Source organism: Chenopodium album, chromosome 16 (assembly GCF_948465745.1).
Source record: "Chenopodium album chromosome 16, dcCheAlbu1.1, whole genome shotgun sequence".
Lineage (NCBI taxonomy): Eukaryota > Viridiplantae > Streptophyta > Magnoliopsida > Caryophyllales > Amaranthaceae > Chenopodium > Chenopodium album.
This window is the reverse complement of record NC_137849.1, coordinates 35,179,259-35,196,421: the sequence shown is the minus strand read 5'-3', so window position 1 is coordinate 35,196,421 and position 17,163 is coordinate 35,179,259. Positions and strand designations below refer to the sequence as shown.

The 17,163-nt window shown below is 34.8% G+C and overlaps 1 protein-coding gene across 2 annotated transcripts; it reads right to left on the bottom strand.

Moving 5' to 3' along the window:
* Positions 1-2,742: 2,742 nt before the first annotated feature.
* LOC145586404 (5'-3' exoribonuclease 3-like) lies at positions 2,743-16,526 on the bottom strand. 2 transcript variants are annotated; one of them, XM_081643239.1, is made up of 23 exons: positions 16,224-16,526; positions 14,088-14,190; positions 13,918-13,994; positions 13,638-13,829; positions 13,411-13,530; positions 13,261-13,323; positions 13,006-13,155; positions 12,717-12,881; positions 12,047-12,124; positions 11,843-11,929; positions 11,279-11,533; positions 11,077-11,172; positions 9,955-10,050; positions 8,807-8,877; positions 8,134-8,262; positions 7,986-8,062; positions 7,287-7,327; positions 7,123-7,197; positions 6,858-7,015; positions 5,089-5,205; positions 4,920-4,995; positions 3,729-3,889; positions 2,743-3,626 (listed from the first exon to the last, which is right to left on the bottom strand). In XM_081643239.1, the coding sequence occupies exons 1-23, from the start codon at positions 16,422-16,424 to the stop codon at positions 3,017-3,019; spliced, it is 3,198 nt and encodes a 1,065-aa protein (XP_081499365.1). In that variant the 5' UTR covers positions 16,425-16,526; the 3' UTR covers positions 2,743-3,016. The 2 variants fall into 2 exon arrangements, with proteins under 2 accessions (XP_081499365.1, XP_081499366.1); XM_081643240.1 differs by having other exon boundaries at positions 5,089-5,193.
* Positions 16,527-17,163: the final 637 nt, after the last annotated feature.

Genomic DNA, 17,163 nt, shown 5'->3' with positions numbered 1-17,163 from the left:
TAATTTTCTAATAGGAGCATGTTATTGGTCTTTTTTTTTTTTGCAAAGGATTGATGACATGACATCATTAAATATTAATCTACTACGTATCTTTGTTTTACTCAAAGACATCATTTAATGTTTTGTACTTCCCATTGTGTTTTGTTTTATTGTTATTTGTTTTATTTTTAGTTCCTTAATTCCCGTGTAATTTTAGAAATAGGAATGTAAAAAAGGGACGGAGGGAGTAATTAAATTTGGGGATTAATATTAATTTTCACTCTTTTTTTTCTTTTTTTTTTTTTTTTTTGAAAGGAAATACTAACTTTTACTTAAGTATATATGTTAATTCACCTTAAAAGAATGTAACACCTCTTAGTGTGACTATAAAATGTTACTTATTTTAAAATTGTTACTTTGGAGTGTTACTTATGTTAAAAGTGTTATATTGAGTGTTACATTCTAATAAAGTGTTACCAAAGTGTTGCTTATAAATCTAATATTTTGCATTTCAAGAAGTGTTACCAATTAGGTGTTGCATAAAGTCAATTATATACTAGTGCAATTTTTATAATTTATGTTAATGTGAAATTAAAATTATTAGCGATAAAAAATTTACAATCGATATACGTAAGTAGGAAGTTTGTTGTAAAACAGAGCAATAAAGTACTCCGTACTATAATAACTATATACAAGTATATATATATAAAATAAAAATTAAAAAAAAAAAAAAGATAAAGGTGTCCAAGTCTATACCTATAACGTCATCCATGTAGTATAAGGGAGAATGCTTCCAAAAATGATGTTCATCATATAGTAGTACTCCACATAAATATAGGATATATTGGGTATTTTGAGAAAACAATATAGTGTAGCAGTGCTCTTTTTAGCCAAACCAACTATTCTCTTTTTAGAATGTTATAGATTATATTTTATTTTTAATTCTAAAAACCGTCATGCAGTTTTTTATGTGGTCGTGGCAGCAGTTTTTTAAATTATATTTTGTTCTTAATTTATTTTTTTTTTGAAGAAGTTTTTTTAATTTATTTTTTATTTCTTATATTAACACAGGTTTTTTTTTTTAGTTAAAATGAAATTTATTTTTTTGGTAATTTTAAATATTGAGAAGGGCAATTTGGGATAGTGAAATTTATCACCCAAAAGGCTCTTTCTTTATATATTACTATAGATGAGACAATTTTTATTTAATTTTGTTTGATTTATGTCATTTTTCATACAAAAAAAAAAAAAAGCCAATTTTTAGTTTTGATAATATCAATATGTTTATTGAATGTATTTTGATTTTTTGGAACGAATTTTGATTAATCTTTTGTCCTTAAAATGACAATATTAATATGTGTTTGAATTTTTACCTTTACTTGGGTTTGGTCACTTTAATATTTCCATATAAATTTTCTATATAATATGGCAACAATTTTAATTATATTAATCTTGTATAATTCTTTAACTAATTTATGTATCAAAGAGAGTAAGGCATAATTGTATTTTCGATCACATAGACATCACACCCCCTCACTTTACTCACTGCTAACAAGTCACCACCTTATTCTTGTCAGTTGCCTTCCACCTACCCACCCTTCCCCCGGGCTTGAGAAAGTCACTGCCCAATAAAATTCTTGTCATTAATGGCAATTATAAGTGTACGTGCATTCATTGATTTAGAATCCATTACTTTCAAATAGGGTCCATAAACTAAATTTTGACAACTTAACAAAAATTCATCAAGAAACTGACATCGCCATTTGGGACAACTACAACTTGCAATTGCATAACACACCCCTTTTTTAACTGGAAGCTACAACACTCCACAAGTGCCATCAAGAGGCTATCACCAAAGGTATCTCTAAGAGGCTAGTTGTTTTCATCTTAATTACTAAATCACTTTTAACATTTTCTTTTTAGCAAGTTTTTTTCAACCAAATTAGCTTAGTTGCATATTCTTGCTCCAATGATCAAGCTAGTAGCTAGGAACTATTTAAAATTGCAAGCAACTCCCTAGTTACAACCATTGGACTAGTTCTTAGAGAGAAAACTTATAACTCGTTTTCACAATTTTAAGGATTTCATTGGTTTCCCATGTAGTAATCAAATGGAACTCTGTGCATTTTTATTTGAGTACTGAAATAGATATATTCATTTTAGTCTGAAGTAATATGGCCCACATAAGTACAATGGGCTCATGGCCGAAAGAGGTCAAATACTTGGCCCAATATGGTCATTCTCTTGCCACAAAAAGAGGACCAATGCCCACTATCTCTCCTTTACATACTCTCAATCATACATTGTTTGAGCATTAACTTGGACATCAAAATCTCCTTTGGATTTTCGTTTAATTCGACAACTTCGCCGTTATTAATGTCGGTGTGGGTTCGCAGAAGGAAGATGAAGATGGTGGTCGCTAGTTGGCTCATGGGAAGATGAAGGTGGTAGTCAGATTGCAGGTAAAATATGAAGGTTGTGGTCGATTTCTGGTTGTGGATCGAAGGAGATATGAGGTATAGGAAGAAGATGGCAGTGGTTTTGAATTTGATGGTGTTCGCAGGAGGAAGGAGATCAAGGAAGAAGAAAGGGGATAGATTTACAAATTTGCTCTTCACCTTATTGCGAAAATGACAATTTTAACCCTATCAAGCAGATCAACTGGGTCTGCCTACTATCTAAGGCACCACAAGAAACAACCAAGTCACAGCAGATGAATAACAATTGTTCCCGTATCAACATTAAGATAAAAGAGTTACTCTGTAAAGAAGATATGCAGTTGTACTTTCCTGAAAAAAAATACTTCAGCTTAAATTTTTTATGGCCAAGATTGGCAGATGATATTGTACAACAATAAATACAATACAACTATGACAAAGGAAAAGCGCCTATATGTTTAAAACTCTAAAAAATGAGATGGGAAAAAATTACACAAATATGAAGCTGAAAGAATGCTACAGAATGCTATAATCCGAAATTGCATATTTTACAGCTTTACCTATCTCAGACATCTTTAGCTCAAATTCTAGTAATTTTACTACCGGCCACGACTAGATGGTGGCCTACGACTTGATCCTCTTTCGAATGCAGAGTAACGGTTTCCTCCTTGTTGGGAACTATTACCATATCCTCTACCACCCCCTCTACCAGAATTGTGAGACTGGGGGTGCCCACCCCACTGATTATAGCCACCAACACCGTAGCTTTGCCCACTCTGATGATGGTAGGCTCCAGGTACAACAGGAGCTGCAGGCCCAGCAGGAGAGTACTGAGACCCATTTTGATGAGGTCCAGGGGGATAATATCCCTGAACGGGAGCTGAAAGATTACCTCTTGCACCATGGTGGGGGCGGGAAGCAGGTGAACTGTATGGCCGACTGTGATGGATTTGTGCAACACCAGGAGGTCGCTGATGTCCAGGGCCCGGATAGGCTGCTCTAAGAGGTGGTATTATCCCACTGTGTTCCTGACCATAGTAACTGTTGACTGGATGTGGGTTGACAGGTCCATATGCGGCAGAGGTAGTTGCATAAGCTGGAGCTCTGGCATATCCACTCTGATCTGCCCTCACTGATAAACTATTAATCACCAGACGATGTGCTGCCTCACCGAGCTGACGACCAGATATGCTCCCAGGGGGGTTTGACCTGCCCAGAACAGACAGATATATGAAGGCCTAATCTAAACATTATGGATCCAAATTTTCCACCTTCAGACTAAATTAATAAGAGGGAGATTAAAAAGTATACCTTTGACTGTCCGTATGCCGCCCTACATTTTCCATATGCCTTCTTCCATTATCCATATGCCTTCTACCATTATCCATATGCCTTCTTCCATTATCCATATGCCTTCTTCCATTATCCTCATGCCATAAGACAGGTTCTTTTAGATCTCCCATTGAGACAATCTGCCATAAATTTTATATGAGCCACAGAAAGATAAGACACTTAGCAGCCAACAAAAAGGCAGAGGGAAGCTGTTAGCCAGCGTGTGCAAGTCACACGTGGGGATTTAATGAAACACAGATCATTGTACCTGAGTACAGAAAAAAGGAACCCATGACTTGTCAAAAACATGGAAATATCATTATCCACCCCAGACCCCGAAGTAAAATCTAGGGAAGATATAACCATACAATCAACAACACTAACTAAAAAGGAATAGATGCAGACTACCAGCTACAAGAACAGTGAATGGTAAATTTAGCAACCTATACAAAATCAAACCTATAGAAAAACAGAAAATTGAAAGAACCATAACCGGAATCATGATTACAATGTACACAGTCAAGATGTAAAATTAAAGACTGGCAAGCACCTGAGGAAGGTCCAAGTGGGACTCTAAACCCAATCCACTTTTAATACAATACAAATTTCAAGTTGCTCATCAGAAGTCAAAACCAAGAGAAGCCAGGTTGATCAGAATAATAGTAATTTTGTTGAAGCTAGAGATTCACTCCCCTTCATACTGAACTGAACTTGGGTAAATGCTCACTCTTCAAGTTTAAATGAAGGCATAATCTTTCACTAACACTAAATATTGCCACAATTGTTTCATACCCAACTTGTAAAGCAAAGATACACTGAGGAGGAGGAGTTCATAAGCCTCCACAATGTCTCAGACATAGAAATGCTAAAAGCATGTACAAAACGTAATTCAAAGGGCAAGCAGGCTGATGTAACATTTTGGTTGCTTGGAGTATCTGAAGTTACTAAAATGTGGACAGAACTGTTCTTCACAAGAACTTTTCAGGGCCCAAAGAAAGCCCAATGAAAAGAAGGGGAACCATTCACTCAGGTGCAGAGCAAAACACTGCGAATTTACTAATGATATTTAACAGTTCATAAAGCAATCACTAATTTAAAAGAAACATATACTAAATTGAAGCAAATGTACTGGCAGCAGCAATTTAGATTCATTATATGAGAACTTATTACCTTCGTTGGAAATTTCACCCCTGGTGGTGGCCGTGCTATGTGTTTGTGATACTCTGGGAGTTTGTATATTGCACAACTACAGAGAAACCATAAAATTAGAATGTCAAAGATACAGCATGGTCATAAATAACCACAGGTTCACACTACAAAAGTGGAGGTTATATCTTACATTACTTGATTGTCTACAATATCTTCCATTCCAGAAACCGGGGATCTGAAAATAGGAGGGCAAGGGTCTCCAGCACAAAGGCAAATGTAACCATTCATCCCCCCACTGCAAGCAGCCCTAAACCACATCAGAAAATGTACGAATTGATCTCAAAACTCATTGATGGCACAAACAGACCTATGATTTAAATTGAAGTAGATAGCAGGAAAAAGGTTTCCAATGTGGAAAATGCCTAAGTAGATTACTTGATCTAGAGCAAATCACAGCAACCACAAATCTCCATTCCCCAAAAGACTTAAGCCTTCCCTAGACTATATTAACCTGCTGAATGTGGATCATAAAAGACATGGATTGATGCAAAGATGCATCACTGCATCCCCACTCAAGAGAGAACATAACAAGCCCAAGAAAAGAAAGCACTTCCCCACCCTCACCCCAATAACAGGGGAAACTGTTGGCGGAAAACTTTTCCACATCATCTAGGTCGTATACCCAGACGCTGCACCCTAAATTTATTCCTAGATTTACTAATACGTTTCAAGACTGAAACCAATATTCGACTCAGACATGTGACAAGTACGACAGAAATGCAGCAAGGTAGGTGGATAAACCGAGTAATGCAGCCTCAAAGACTTGGTTAACATAAGCTACTATGCACATCACACATCAAAAAAACTTGTTGGCAAAATCTTTTGAGAAGACCCAGTTGTTTGTCATTCTTCTTTCGTACAATCATATAACTAATATATAAAGCTAAACTTTTAGCCAAGTCACGAGGCAGCGACACTTGGCGTTCCAATTTTTCGTCAAGTGTCGCACCACGTAGGATAGATATAAATAGACTTCATAAGATAAAAAAAATTAGTTTAGAATTCTATTTGAATAGAATTTTAGGATAAAATTGTTAGTTTAGAGTTTTAATTTCGATAAAATACCAATATTTCATTTGCACAAATTGAATTATAATTTTATACGTAAAAATTATTAGATTATAATTCTAAAAAATTATAATATAAATTTATTTTTTATATCATAATATTTTTTGGAGCGAAGGAAGTAGTTCAACGCGTAAAATATTTATAATATATACTAATCGGTTAAACTAATACACTTCACAATCTAATAGAATTTTAATACTATGTAAACCTATCAATTAGGGTCGGGTCATGAGTCATCTCGGATTTGGTCACTTCAGGTTACGAGTTAAAAAATGTTCAACTCTTGAATAAAGTTTTGGTTCAGATCAACCCAACAGACTTTGAACATTTATTTTATTTAATTTATTTTTTGCTAATTTTTTTTATTTTTTAAATGTATTAAATCGAACATTTTCATCAATAGATAGCAAATCGTCACAAAAGCGCATCAATTCCTAATTTTATTTTATTTTTATTTTATTTTATTTTTATTTTTTTTTTTTTGTTGAAAGGAATTCCTAACTAATTTTGTATCAATGATATATTTTAAAATTTGGTATATAGATTAAAAATTTATCTTAAAATTCAATAAACAAGGGCATCGCAGGGGGCACAAAACTAGTAATTCTTGTAAAGTGATTGTGCACCATGTATATACTCAACCCCAAATGGATAAGACAACATGATATACAAAACATAGATGAGACCAGAATCATCATTATCACTAGTCCACTCAAAAACCTTTACCAGAGATTAATACATAAAAGCATATAGGAATTTAGACACAAACACAAGCACAAGGACACAAATACCTAATTAATATTCAAATAGCATCAAGAGCCCCAGAAATACCTGGCCTTAGGGTCGATTTTTTCTTTGACTAGTACTCTTTCTCCCTCTTTCATTTGCTTACAGCGATCATCAAGTGAAAATATATAAGGGGACAATGGATGCGACACAGAAACAAATAGCATGTCCGACAAGATACTGTTCCTTCTCTTTTCTTCTGCCTACAGAAACACAGTAGATTATCAGGATTAGTACCCAGACCAGAACAACTAACATTGTCACAAGACCAGACACCACACCAGGTCATCAGTCACTCCGAAACACGTACCGTTAAAGTATGTTCAACTTTTGCAATTTCAGTAAGAAGGCAGGATTGATCAATAAAAGGCAATTTAGCAATGCCCTGTAACATTCCCAAGCAAAAATTGTCAAATTTCAAGGCAATATTACATAGAAAGCCCAAAAAAATATGGCCAAGGCAAGAATAGAGACCTGCCAAGCAAAACGCTTCCCATTCATGTCCACTTCAAAATCTGAAAGAGGATCATATATGCGTAGTTAAACATAATCTAGTAGGCAGATTTACATTTGATGAAACACAGCTGTTAATCAACAACCATACTTATTTTCCCTTCATTTAAATTTCTAATTACCATTCATCTGCATGATCTAAAAGTAAAGAAATTATTTATTCAATTAAAAAGACCATGAATTTTTCATCTCTAACCCAAAACCCTACAAAGGAAAGAAAGCATCGATCATGTTCCTTATCAACAAGCTCGGAGTCTAGACAACTAAAGAAAAAAAAACACAAACATATATATCCCCTGCAATACATAAGATTAATGCCCCTTCAAATCTAACCCGCAATTTAGACAGGTTAGACCCCTTCCCCCCTTCCTTGTTACAAGGCTCAACAAAGCTGACCACCCACACACTCCGTGGAGGGAATGGAGCAAATTAAAATAGAACCTGTAGTGTGCAGCACAACAATGATATATAATGTCGGCAAGCTATGAATATCCTTTACATTCATGAGATAAGTAACACCCAAAAAAAAAAAAAAAAAGCCACAGCAACCTTTACTCTGTATTATTTAAATTGAACCTAATCTGTATTATTTAAATTGAACCTAATTAATTTTCTTCAGTTGTACTTAAATATTGAAACCATTCTTCATAAGATACATACCTGTTGGGTAGAAATCAATAATTGGGGAGTTAGGATCACTCATCAACTTCCTATAAGTCTCAGGAAGTGCATGGGAACTGCAAGAAATCATCATTAGAACACTATACTCAGCAACTAGAAAAGAGAGAGAAACAGTAACAAAAACAACCTTGCAGCAGGGAAGACTCCCATAAGCTGATCAAATGGCTTGAAGGGAGAACCAAGCTCAAAATTGATATCTAGGTGTGCAACATCCTTAATATCAGAAGCAAAGGGAGCATAATGATATGGATAGAACCTGTAAAGTAAACATGAGATAAAAAAAAATTTAAAAAAAAATACATTAAACATGGGAAGAAAACAAACCAGGTGCTACAATTATATCTTAAAATTAATGCTTCAAAAATACCCACCCCAATGTAGACAATCCGCTAAAAATGCAGTCATGTAAACAAAATAGGCAATCATTGAAAAATATCTGTGTGCTCCGGCCCTCCCAAAGAATCATATCATTGCCTCATTGTGCAAGTTAGTCATAGGGTAAGTTAATTTAAGACGAGCCATTTAACCTCATAATTCATTCGAAAATGGCGTGGGACAAGATAAGGAGACAATAAGTTGAAACAAATTTGTCAATTTCAAAATCATTGATGATTCAACTTTAAAATTCTGAGTGCATACCAAGTAGGCAGTTCATATAACAACACCATTCACTCAAATGTGACAAGAGATAAAAACACATTTCTAATGAATTGTGTTCTGTAAATTGATAATTGACATAGGAGGCAACAAGATGTTAAGACAAAAAATCATAAGACCTGAAATAGGTTCAAATAACTCACCACTCCCATGAGCAGACTCCTTCATAATAATAATGCATAACCCAGCACAAGCCTTCTGTGTACTTCAAGACCTGAAACCAAAACAATATTAATCTAATAGTCTGGATAAACTGAAACAGTAAACAAAACACACAAGTAGAGAAAGACTTCTACGTAACACCAAATAAAAATTATCTGGTCACAGCCCATGTAAAGAAGGCATCTTGATAAATATTCTCATCATCTTCACAAGTATATTATCTTTTTTAATCCATATAAAACCCTAGTGTATACTCAATTAACAAAAGAGTGTCAATGTTCCAACTTTGACCATTAGGAACAAAACAGCATTATACACTCTTCTCAATCAATCAAAGCCTTAATACCATACATTATACACTCTTATGTATACATTAAAAGTAACTGAGCAACAACTTCATGACATCCATAAAGAGCATCAGCCTTCAATCCCACCCACTGACATAACTAATTTTATTCAACATTTTTTCGATTTCAATCTCCTGATACATAAACTAGGTGCTCATGTGCTTCAACAATGAGCCCACTAGTAATGATCAAGGTCCCAAATATTGCTCAAGTCTAGCTAGTTTACTTGTCACCGTAAGAAAGGGTACATCACAGATTCAGCTATTCCTACCAGCATAGAGTCAAACAGTGACACAACAAGACTCTGCAGCATAAAAAATGAGGGAAAGTAATTCCAGAGCCATACTTATTCCATTATAATACAAAAGCCAAGGTGCCCAAGGATAGTCCACTATATAACATAGCATCCTCAAAAATCTTTCAAAGAACTAGAAATTTTGCAAGACATGAAAAGTAAGAACAAATTCGGGTTTCAACTTTATTGCTAAAAGGCAAGTCTTAACTTAAGGCAATTAACAAGCAAATACTGAGAATAACAAATGCAAGTAATCATTTATTCTACATCATCAACACCCAACAAAACCCCATTAGACAGCTCAAAAGAAGCTAATCCGAGTGTAAAAAACAAACAGTCATGACACCAAATGAAAATACAGATCATTATGCAAGAAATATGAGCTAGGAGGGCCCAAAACATAGGAAACAAACATATTCAAGAAAGCATCACCAAAGAACATATGTAACAATAAATCTCAAAAGAGCAAGCAGAGTATGCAACTTACAACATCCTTACGAATGCTTTCCATTTCCTCTAAAGATTTTGCAGAGAACTTTTCTTCATAGTACCTTTCCTTCCATCCAGGCTCTCCTAATTTGATCTGATTCAAAATAAACGGTGTAAAATAAGCCAGATACTCCAAAACTGTTACAAGAAATTCTTAAAACTTGATAATAACATTAGCAACTAGGAATGAGAACTCTGGAAATTGGTAGTTAGATTTAGAAAAAATTAAACATCAGTAATTATGTCTAACAGATACAAATAATATAAACCACAAATAGAAAGAATTTTGACTACCAAATGTAGCAACTAGCATACATCAAGAGTATGAGATATCTATGGTACAATGAAGAAGAGAAATATAAGAGAAAGAAAAAATTAACTTAGCTAAATTTATTGTTTAAAGGTACCAACCCCATTCCTTCTCATATCCCCCGAAACAATTAAGATGACTACCTTGCGTACATCATAGCAAAATTTGCATACATCATATATATAACCTTAACTGGAAACTATAATGAATAAGGACATGAAGTACTGAGTTCCCACTACTGATTGCGAAGTACGTGTCCTTCCAAAATTCATATTAACTTAACATTAAGTAGAGCCGTTTCCAATCAACCACTTGTATATTCAGTAACCACTAGAAACTGCTATAAGTTAAAGAATGAAGCTAAATTAGTTGAGGTACATTAAATTATATAAAACTATCGTAACTTACAATATCAATCAGCAAACATTCACCTACTGCCATGGTACTGACTCCCTCAAGCCACTATAGTCCGTATGCACCAGAAGGTCCAAAATGAAAGGTGGAAATGCTAAAGAGTCTGAAAAGTTATGTGGCACATAAGCTATGCCTATTAATCCCCAAATTTAAGGTTACGGAAATGATAGGGAATACAAGAACTAAAATAATACCGAGATTCTATAACTTGCATATTCCAGCTGAGCATATCAATAGACTTTACACAATAACACTACTCGTATTTCAAATATACCAGTTACATAAAGCATCTCAAGTAAACAATCCAACTTATATATTATTTCATTAATACCAGAACGAAAATGCTATGATTAAAATATCTATCAGACAGAAATAGAGGATGGAATCAAAATAAACCTTATCTTCCTCCCGGACATCTGAGTTAAAACAATCGGACTTCTCACGAATGGACTCTTTAAGCTTTGCTTTCAAGTCTTCTTTATTTTCATGAGCCTTAAGAACAAAGAATTAACAATTATTTCAGAGTAATATGAAGACAGTAACTTCTTCAAAAGTACAAGAGAAAATGTGCTAGTGGCTCAAAAGTAAAAAAACATACTTCCATCTCAAGACTATTTTCAGCCTGAACAATAGCAGCGCCAATTGTTGCTCCAGAAGTACGTGCCATTTTCTGAGGCTTACTTTCTGAACTCCCGCCTAGTCCCTTTTGAAAGGGGGAAGGTGATGGAGCTGAAGCAAGGCGAGAACCGTGAAATCGTGACACAGGGACTAAGGACTCAGGCACAACTTGTGGTTGCATATCATCTCCTCTTTTGGCATTAGCTTTGTCTCTTTTTATCCTCTCTGCTTGACGCTGAACAATCAAGAAAAGCATATTGAGTACTTATAAACTGCTCATTACATATTTCCACCTCCTCTAAAACTTTCTATTAAAACCGCACAACCTTTAAGCCAACAAGCATTATTAATTACAACCAATATCAAAGTGCTTGGGAATTAACGCAACATCTGTGGTACAGATTGTTGGAACAAATATAACACCTATTTCCAATCTCCAAACATGAAGGGAAACACGGCAGCCTAATAATATCAGCATCTACAATAAATTGATAGCTCGTTCAACCACAACAACCCACTATTCTGCATATAGGAAATAACTAACCTGGTGCAACCGAGCCCTTTTCTGAAAGATCTGGTCTTCATATGATCCAATAGCTTGAATAAATTGTTCAACTTTACTTAAGTCAGGCTGCACATACACAGAGTAAACTTTATCCTACCGGCTATCCATGCAAGAAGCTTAAAAAAAAGGACTACCACCACTATTAACGGGCCTACATATAAAAGCACCCAATCATCTTAATACCTTGCTTCCATTGGTCAGATACCCACCAATTGCACTAAATTCCTTCTTATACACAGCCACCAGCAAGTTTATTGCACCCTGATAAACAGTGAAGATAAATGATGAATAAGAGACAGTAAATAAGGTCCGCGCTTACGTTCTTGCATCAGTGACACCACCAACTTCCTCTCATACCAATAAACAAACAAAGGAAAAAACAGTCTACTTAAAATGCATATACAAAACTGTCTCAAATGGACCTGATCCAGGGTCATTTTGCACAAGATTATTTTATTTCTAAATTTGGTGTTTAATACTAGAGTGTTTAACTTCTAAAAATGCTAACTCCAGCGCCTAAAAGGGCAACATGAGCATGATTACTAGATAACAGTCACCTAAAAACTGATAACTTATTCCTCCAAAAAAAATAAGAAAAATGATAACTTATGCATGGGTGCACAATAATCTTATTGTAGCCCCACACCTGATCCATGTAAGACCAAATGAGATGGATTTAACACACTCTCTTCACTACCACACTCTGTAGCAATATCGACCAAACTATAGCTGCCAAGAACATAAATTAGTTACAAGGCTAATCATATTGGCTGGTTTAGAGTATATATGCTATTGACTCATACAAATTCTTCACGAGAACATAGCAACAGGAAAGCAAAAAACATATACAAACCTCACGGATTTCCAGGGTGGGCATGTGAGGTAAAAAGTCATTGCCAACAAAAAAGCAGATGAAGATGAAGTCATCTACAATGCGCTCAAAATCAATCTTACAAGGAGGATTGGGAATCCTCATCTCATGCTCCAGGTACTCCCTGAGAGTCCACACATTCAGGAACTGCAACAAAAGGCTCAAAGTTATGGAAAAAAAGTAACGAAAAATGAAAACACGCGAAAATTATTTGTTTTCCTACTTCTGTGATGAAAAACAGTTCTAATATAATATAAAATTAATGGCAAACCTGAAAAGGTTTTTTGGAAACAGCAGCATCACCACCTTTCTCATCAAATTCACCAGCCTTCCTCTTTGCCTTGCCTTCGCAATTCGCTGCTAAATGGCCAACCTGACCACATAGGAAGCACTTATCTTGCTGTCCGGCAACAAATACAACCTGCATTAACAATCAAAATAATTCATTTTAAAATTACCACAAAATCAATGAAAAAATCAACAAAAAATACTACAGAAAGAAAAGAGAAGCAAAAGAACAGCATACCTCTCTTAAAATCGAAAAATGAACTTCATGGGTCGCCAGTGCCAACATGATCAAATCTGCATCCTGTCAAAAAATATTTATCATCAATATAAAAAGAGCACATGAACGGTTTATTTTGGGTGTAAACTGCAGAAAATGAAGTGATAATACCAATCCATATAGACAATGGCGTGTATTTGGATCATAACCAGGAAGATTCCTTTGAAGGCGTATGTATGACATAATTTTGTGCTCCCCTTCCCCAGGAACATTTGCATCAGATAATATAACCTTCAAAATTCAACCACGGAGAATTAGAACCCTGCACACCCACCAAATGCTCCAAAACAACCAAATGCCTGAATTTAATGCAAAAGCCTTAAACTTTAAGGCAATACCTTGACAGATTTCCACCCTGGATCATTATTTATTCTCAGGTGAACATAATATTGTAATGCAATAGACAATACAGCCATAAACTCTGTTCCAGGAGTAATAATATTGGTATCGAAGGTTTGTGACTCCTCTTTTGGAGGAAGCTTTCTTCCCTCTTGTTCGAATTCTTGCCGTAAACGTTCTTCTTCAGCAGCCTAAATGAAACCAAAAAAATACACTAAGCAAGTTGATGATTCATGAAGAACGAAGATCCAGAAGTATCAATTATAATGAATCACATACAGCTTCAGCTGCATCTTTAGCAGCCCTGAAACGCCTTGAACGCTGCTGATTCATCTTGGCTCTAGGAGCAACACCATCTGAAAGCAGTTATTGTAGTATTAGTATAATTCTAATGCAGATATCCCATGCACAAGGGTTTGAAATAATTTGTAAAAGATCAATAAACCCACCAATCGCCATGTATAGCAGCTTTCTAGGACGAACCATGTTAAAAAGCCTATCAATGTAGTTGAACATATTTTGAAACACCTCCTCAAATGTTGCTGGAGAAGGCTGAATAAAAATGAAGGAAAAGGTTCAGACATACTGAAAATGCACAAAAAATATTAGATTTTTCAATGTAATATATACTAATATAGAAATCTCAAGCCTAATTGATCAAAACATTGATGTCCCCAAATAGACGAAAGACCCACTCAGCTAATATCTAAAGGACATAAGAAAGGATGATGGCCAGACACGAAAAATATAACATTCAACCTGAAAATTATAAATTCCACTCACAAAGAGGTTTATAAATGGCGAAAAAAGGCAAGCAACAAGAACACACGAAAATAAGGAAACTTCTGGCCTTTTCCTGATACTTAATTAGATTCATTGTGCAGTGTTTTAACTTTGAAATCCATCAAATTTTGCTTTACCTCTTTTACATCAAAAGCAAGCTTCTACTTCTAACAATTATCTAATAATTAAATATAATGAGAAAACAAACCTACGAGTCTATGATGACTTTATGATGCAGTCATACCAAACCATTAGAAAAAATGGCACCTCCTCCCACTTGATCAAAAAATTATCAAGAAGAAAGAGGCAAAATACAAATACCAAAAGTACAAGAAAATTCCATTTTTTCTATTACATACAAGCTAATCCTCCACTTAAATCTGGTGGTTTACTAATGACAAAGTAGCAATGGCTATGAATTGATGATTATAAAAAAAAATCCTCAAACCTCAAGGTATCAGTATTTAAGTTCAAGAGATTGACAATTGCAAACTGCTTATAATCAATCCTCCACTTGTGGTGATTTACTGATCGACTATTGCAACCTGCTAATCAATCATGCCTTAATGATCATCTCAAAAATCATTTAAGTTTAAGAGACTTAGCCAATAAGCCACCACCCAGTATGATGGCCATACTTGATGAGTTGATGGCAGAGATAGAAAATTGTCCTTTGGTCTCAATACTCTCAACTCCTTCATCATGCCTATCTCCTATTGACTCACACTCTGGTGATCTAGGTTGTTCCCCTCTCGACAATGAAACGTATCCCCTGTTGTCTCACACTATCACTGTCTCACGTACCTACATTCTACCAGGAATAATCTAGTCACTACAAAGCTGATGCATACATCATACTAGCAGTAGGCAAACCTCCTAACCGCTTGAAGTAAAATATGTAACCTATCTGGCATCATTACAAGCCCAAGTGATCACACTCTAAGCATAAAAACTGACTTTAAAATATATATATATATATATGGACTTAGGACACCCTACCCCTGAATTAAAGGAGAGGTGAATTGGCATTGGCAAAATATTCCCCGGAAATCAAAAGCATGAATCACAAACCCGCCATCCCATATGCCAAAGTACAATGTTTGCTGGGTCCACTTTGCTTATTCCATATGGGAGGTATTGACATCTTATATTTTCATAGGGCACCATACATTTCACGTAATCAAGCCATCAAAATCCATCCCAGTAGCATATTATCCCAATCATAAAACCTTTAATCTCCAGCACAGTGCAACCTAGCCCTACCCAAACTACTTCCCGGAAATCAAAAGTGCACCACATTTCAATTAATCAAACCACCCATTTCCTCTCCATAGCAAACCACCCATTTCCTTTACTCTGATTCCAGCAAAATGCAACCTAGACCAACTCAAACTACTTCCCGGATATCAAAAGCGCTACGCATTTCAATTAAACAAACCACTCATATCCTCTCCATAACAAATTACCTCAATTAACCTTAAATCTTCAGCACCATGCAACCTAGCCCCAAGCAAACTATTTCCCGGAAATCAAAAGCACCACACATTTCAAGTTACTAAGCGATCCATACCAACTTCAATAGCAAACTACCGCAATCCTAAAATTACAATCTCCATCATACTATCTAACCTCAGCTAAAACTAACAAATTCAGCTCTCCTGAACTAAAAAATCATAAATTTACAGAAAAACAAACCCAAAATAAAAATTTAAAAAAAAAAAAAAATCATACTTTTTTTTTTAATAACACTAATCAACTCCAAATAACATAACATTAAGAAAAAATAAATAAAAATCAATTACCCGATCCTCAGGATGAAAGCAGGGATGAATGATTCCATTCATATCAAGATAAAGATTATCATACTCGAGATTAGGATTAGGTTTACTGGTATCAACTGGAATCTTAATTCCATCGATTTCAACTTCTTCTTCCTCGATTACATCCACAACAATCAACGGATATTTCTCCGCTAACCACCGGTAAAACGCTGGAACTCCCATTGCAGCAGAAGTTCAATGTCGTAAACCCTAGATTGGGAGAAAGGATAAACCCTAATTTAATAAATTAGGGGAAATTGGTTTAGGTTAGAGAGAGAAAGAGAGGAGAGAGAGAAGATTTTTACGACGGCAAAAAAAAGGTAGGTTAAAGAGAGAGATATTTAGTTGGACGATTTTGCCCTCCTGTGCGCGCCTCTACACGTGTGCGATTGTACGGCTCTGATTAATTGGATACGGAGTATTTTTTTGATGCATTGTTCTATCCGTTTGATCTTTTAATTGTTTGCCGCCAATTTTTTTTTTTGTGTTTTTTTTTTATTTATTTTTGTACTCTTTTGCTTTTTGACTTATGTTTTAGTGGTACACAAAATCACAAATTATATTACTTCCGTTTTGTAGCTGACATATTTCTTTGTAGAAATTTTATTTTTAATTGACACTAGATTAATCCCGTGCGATGCACGATTTTAAAATAAAAATTGAATTTAGACTTTTAACATGTATTAAAAGAAAATAACTTCCTCATTTTTTCTAACTAATTTTTCTAATTAAATATGAATATACAATTCCCGAAAGTGCATAATTTTCATACTTCAATTAAATTATATTATTAAAACAATTGTTAACAACTCATAAATAACTAAATAGCATAATATGTGTAGAAAACCCAAAATTTAAAAATTCAAATGGAATATATTTTCAAAGTTATGATAAATAGGGTATCTTAAAAGGGAAAAAAATA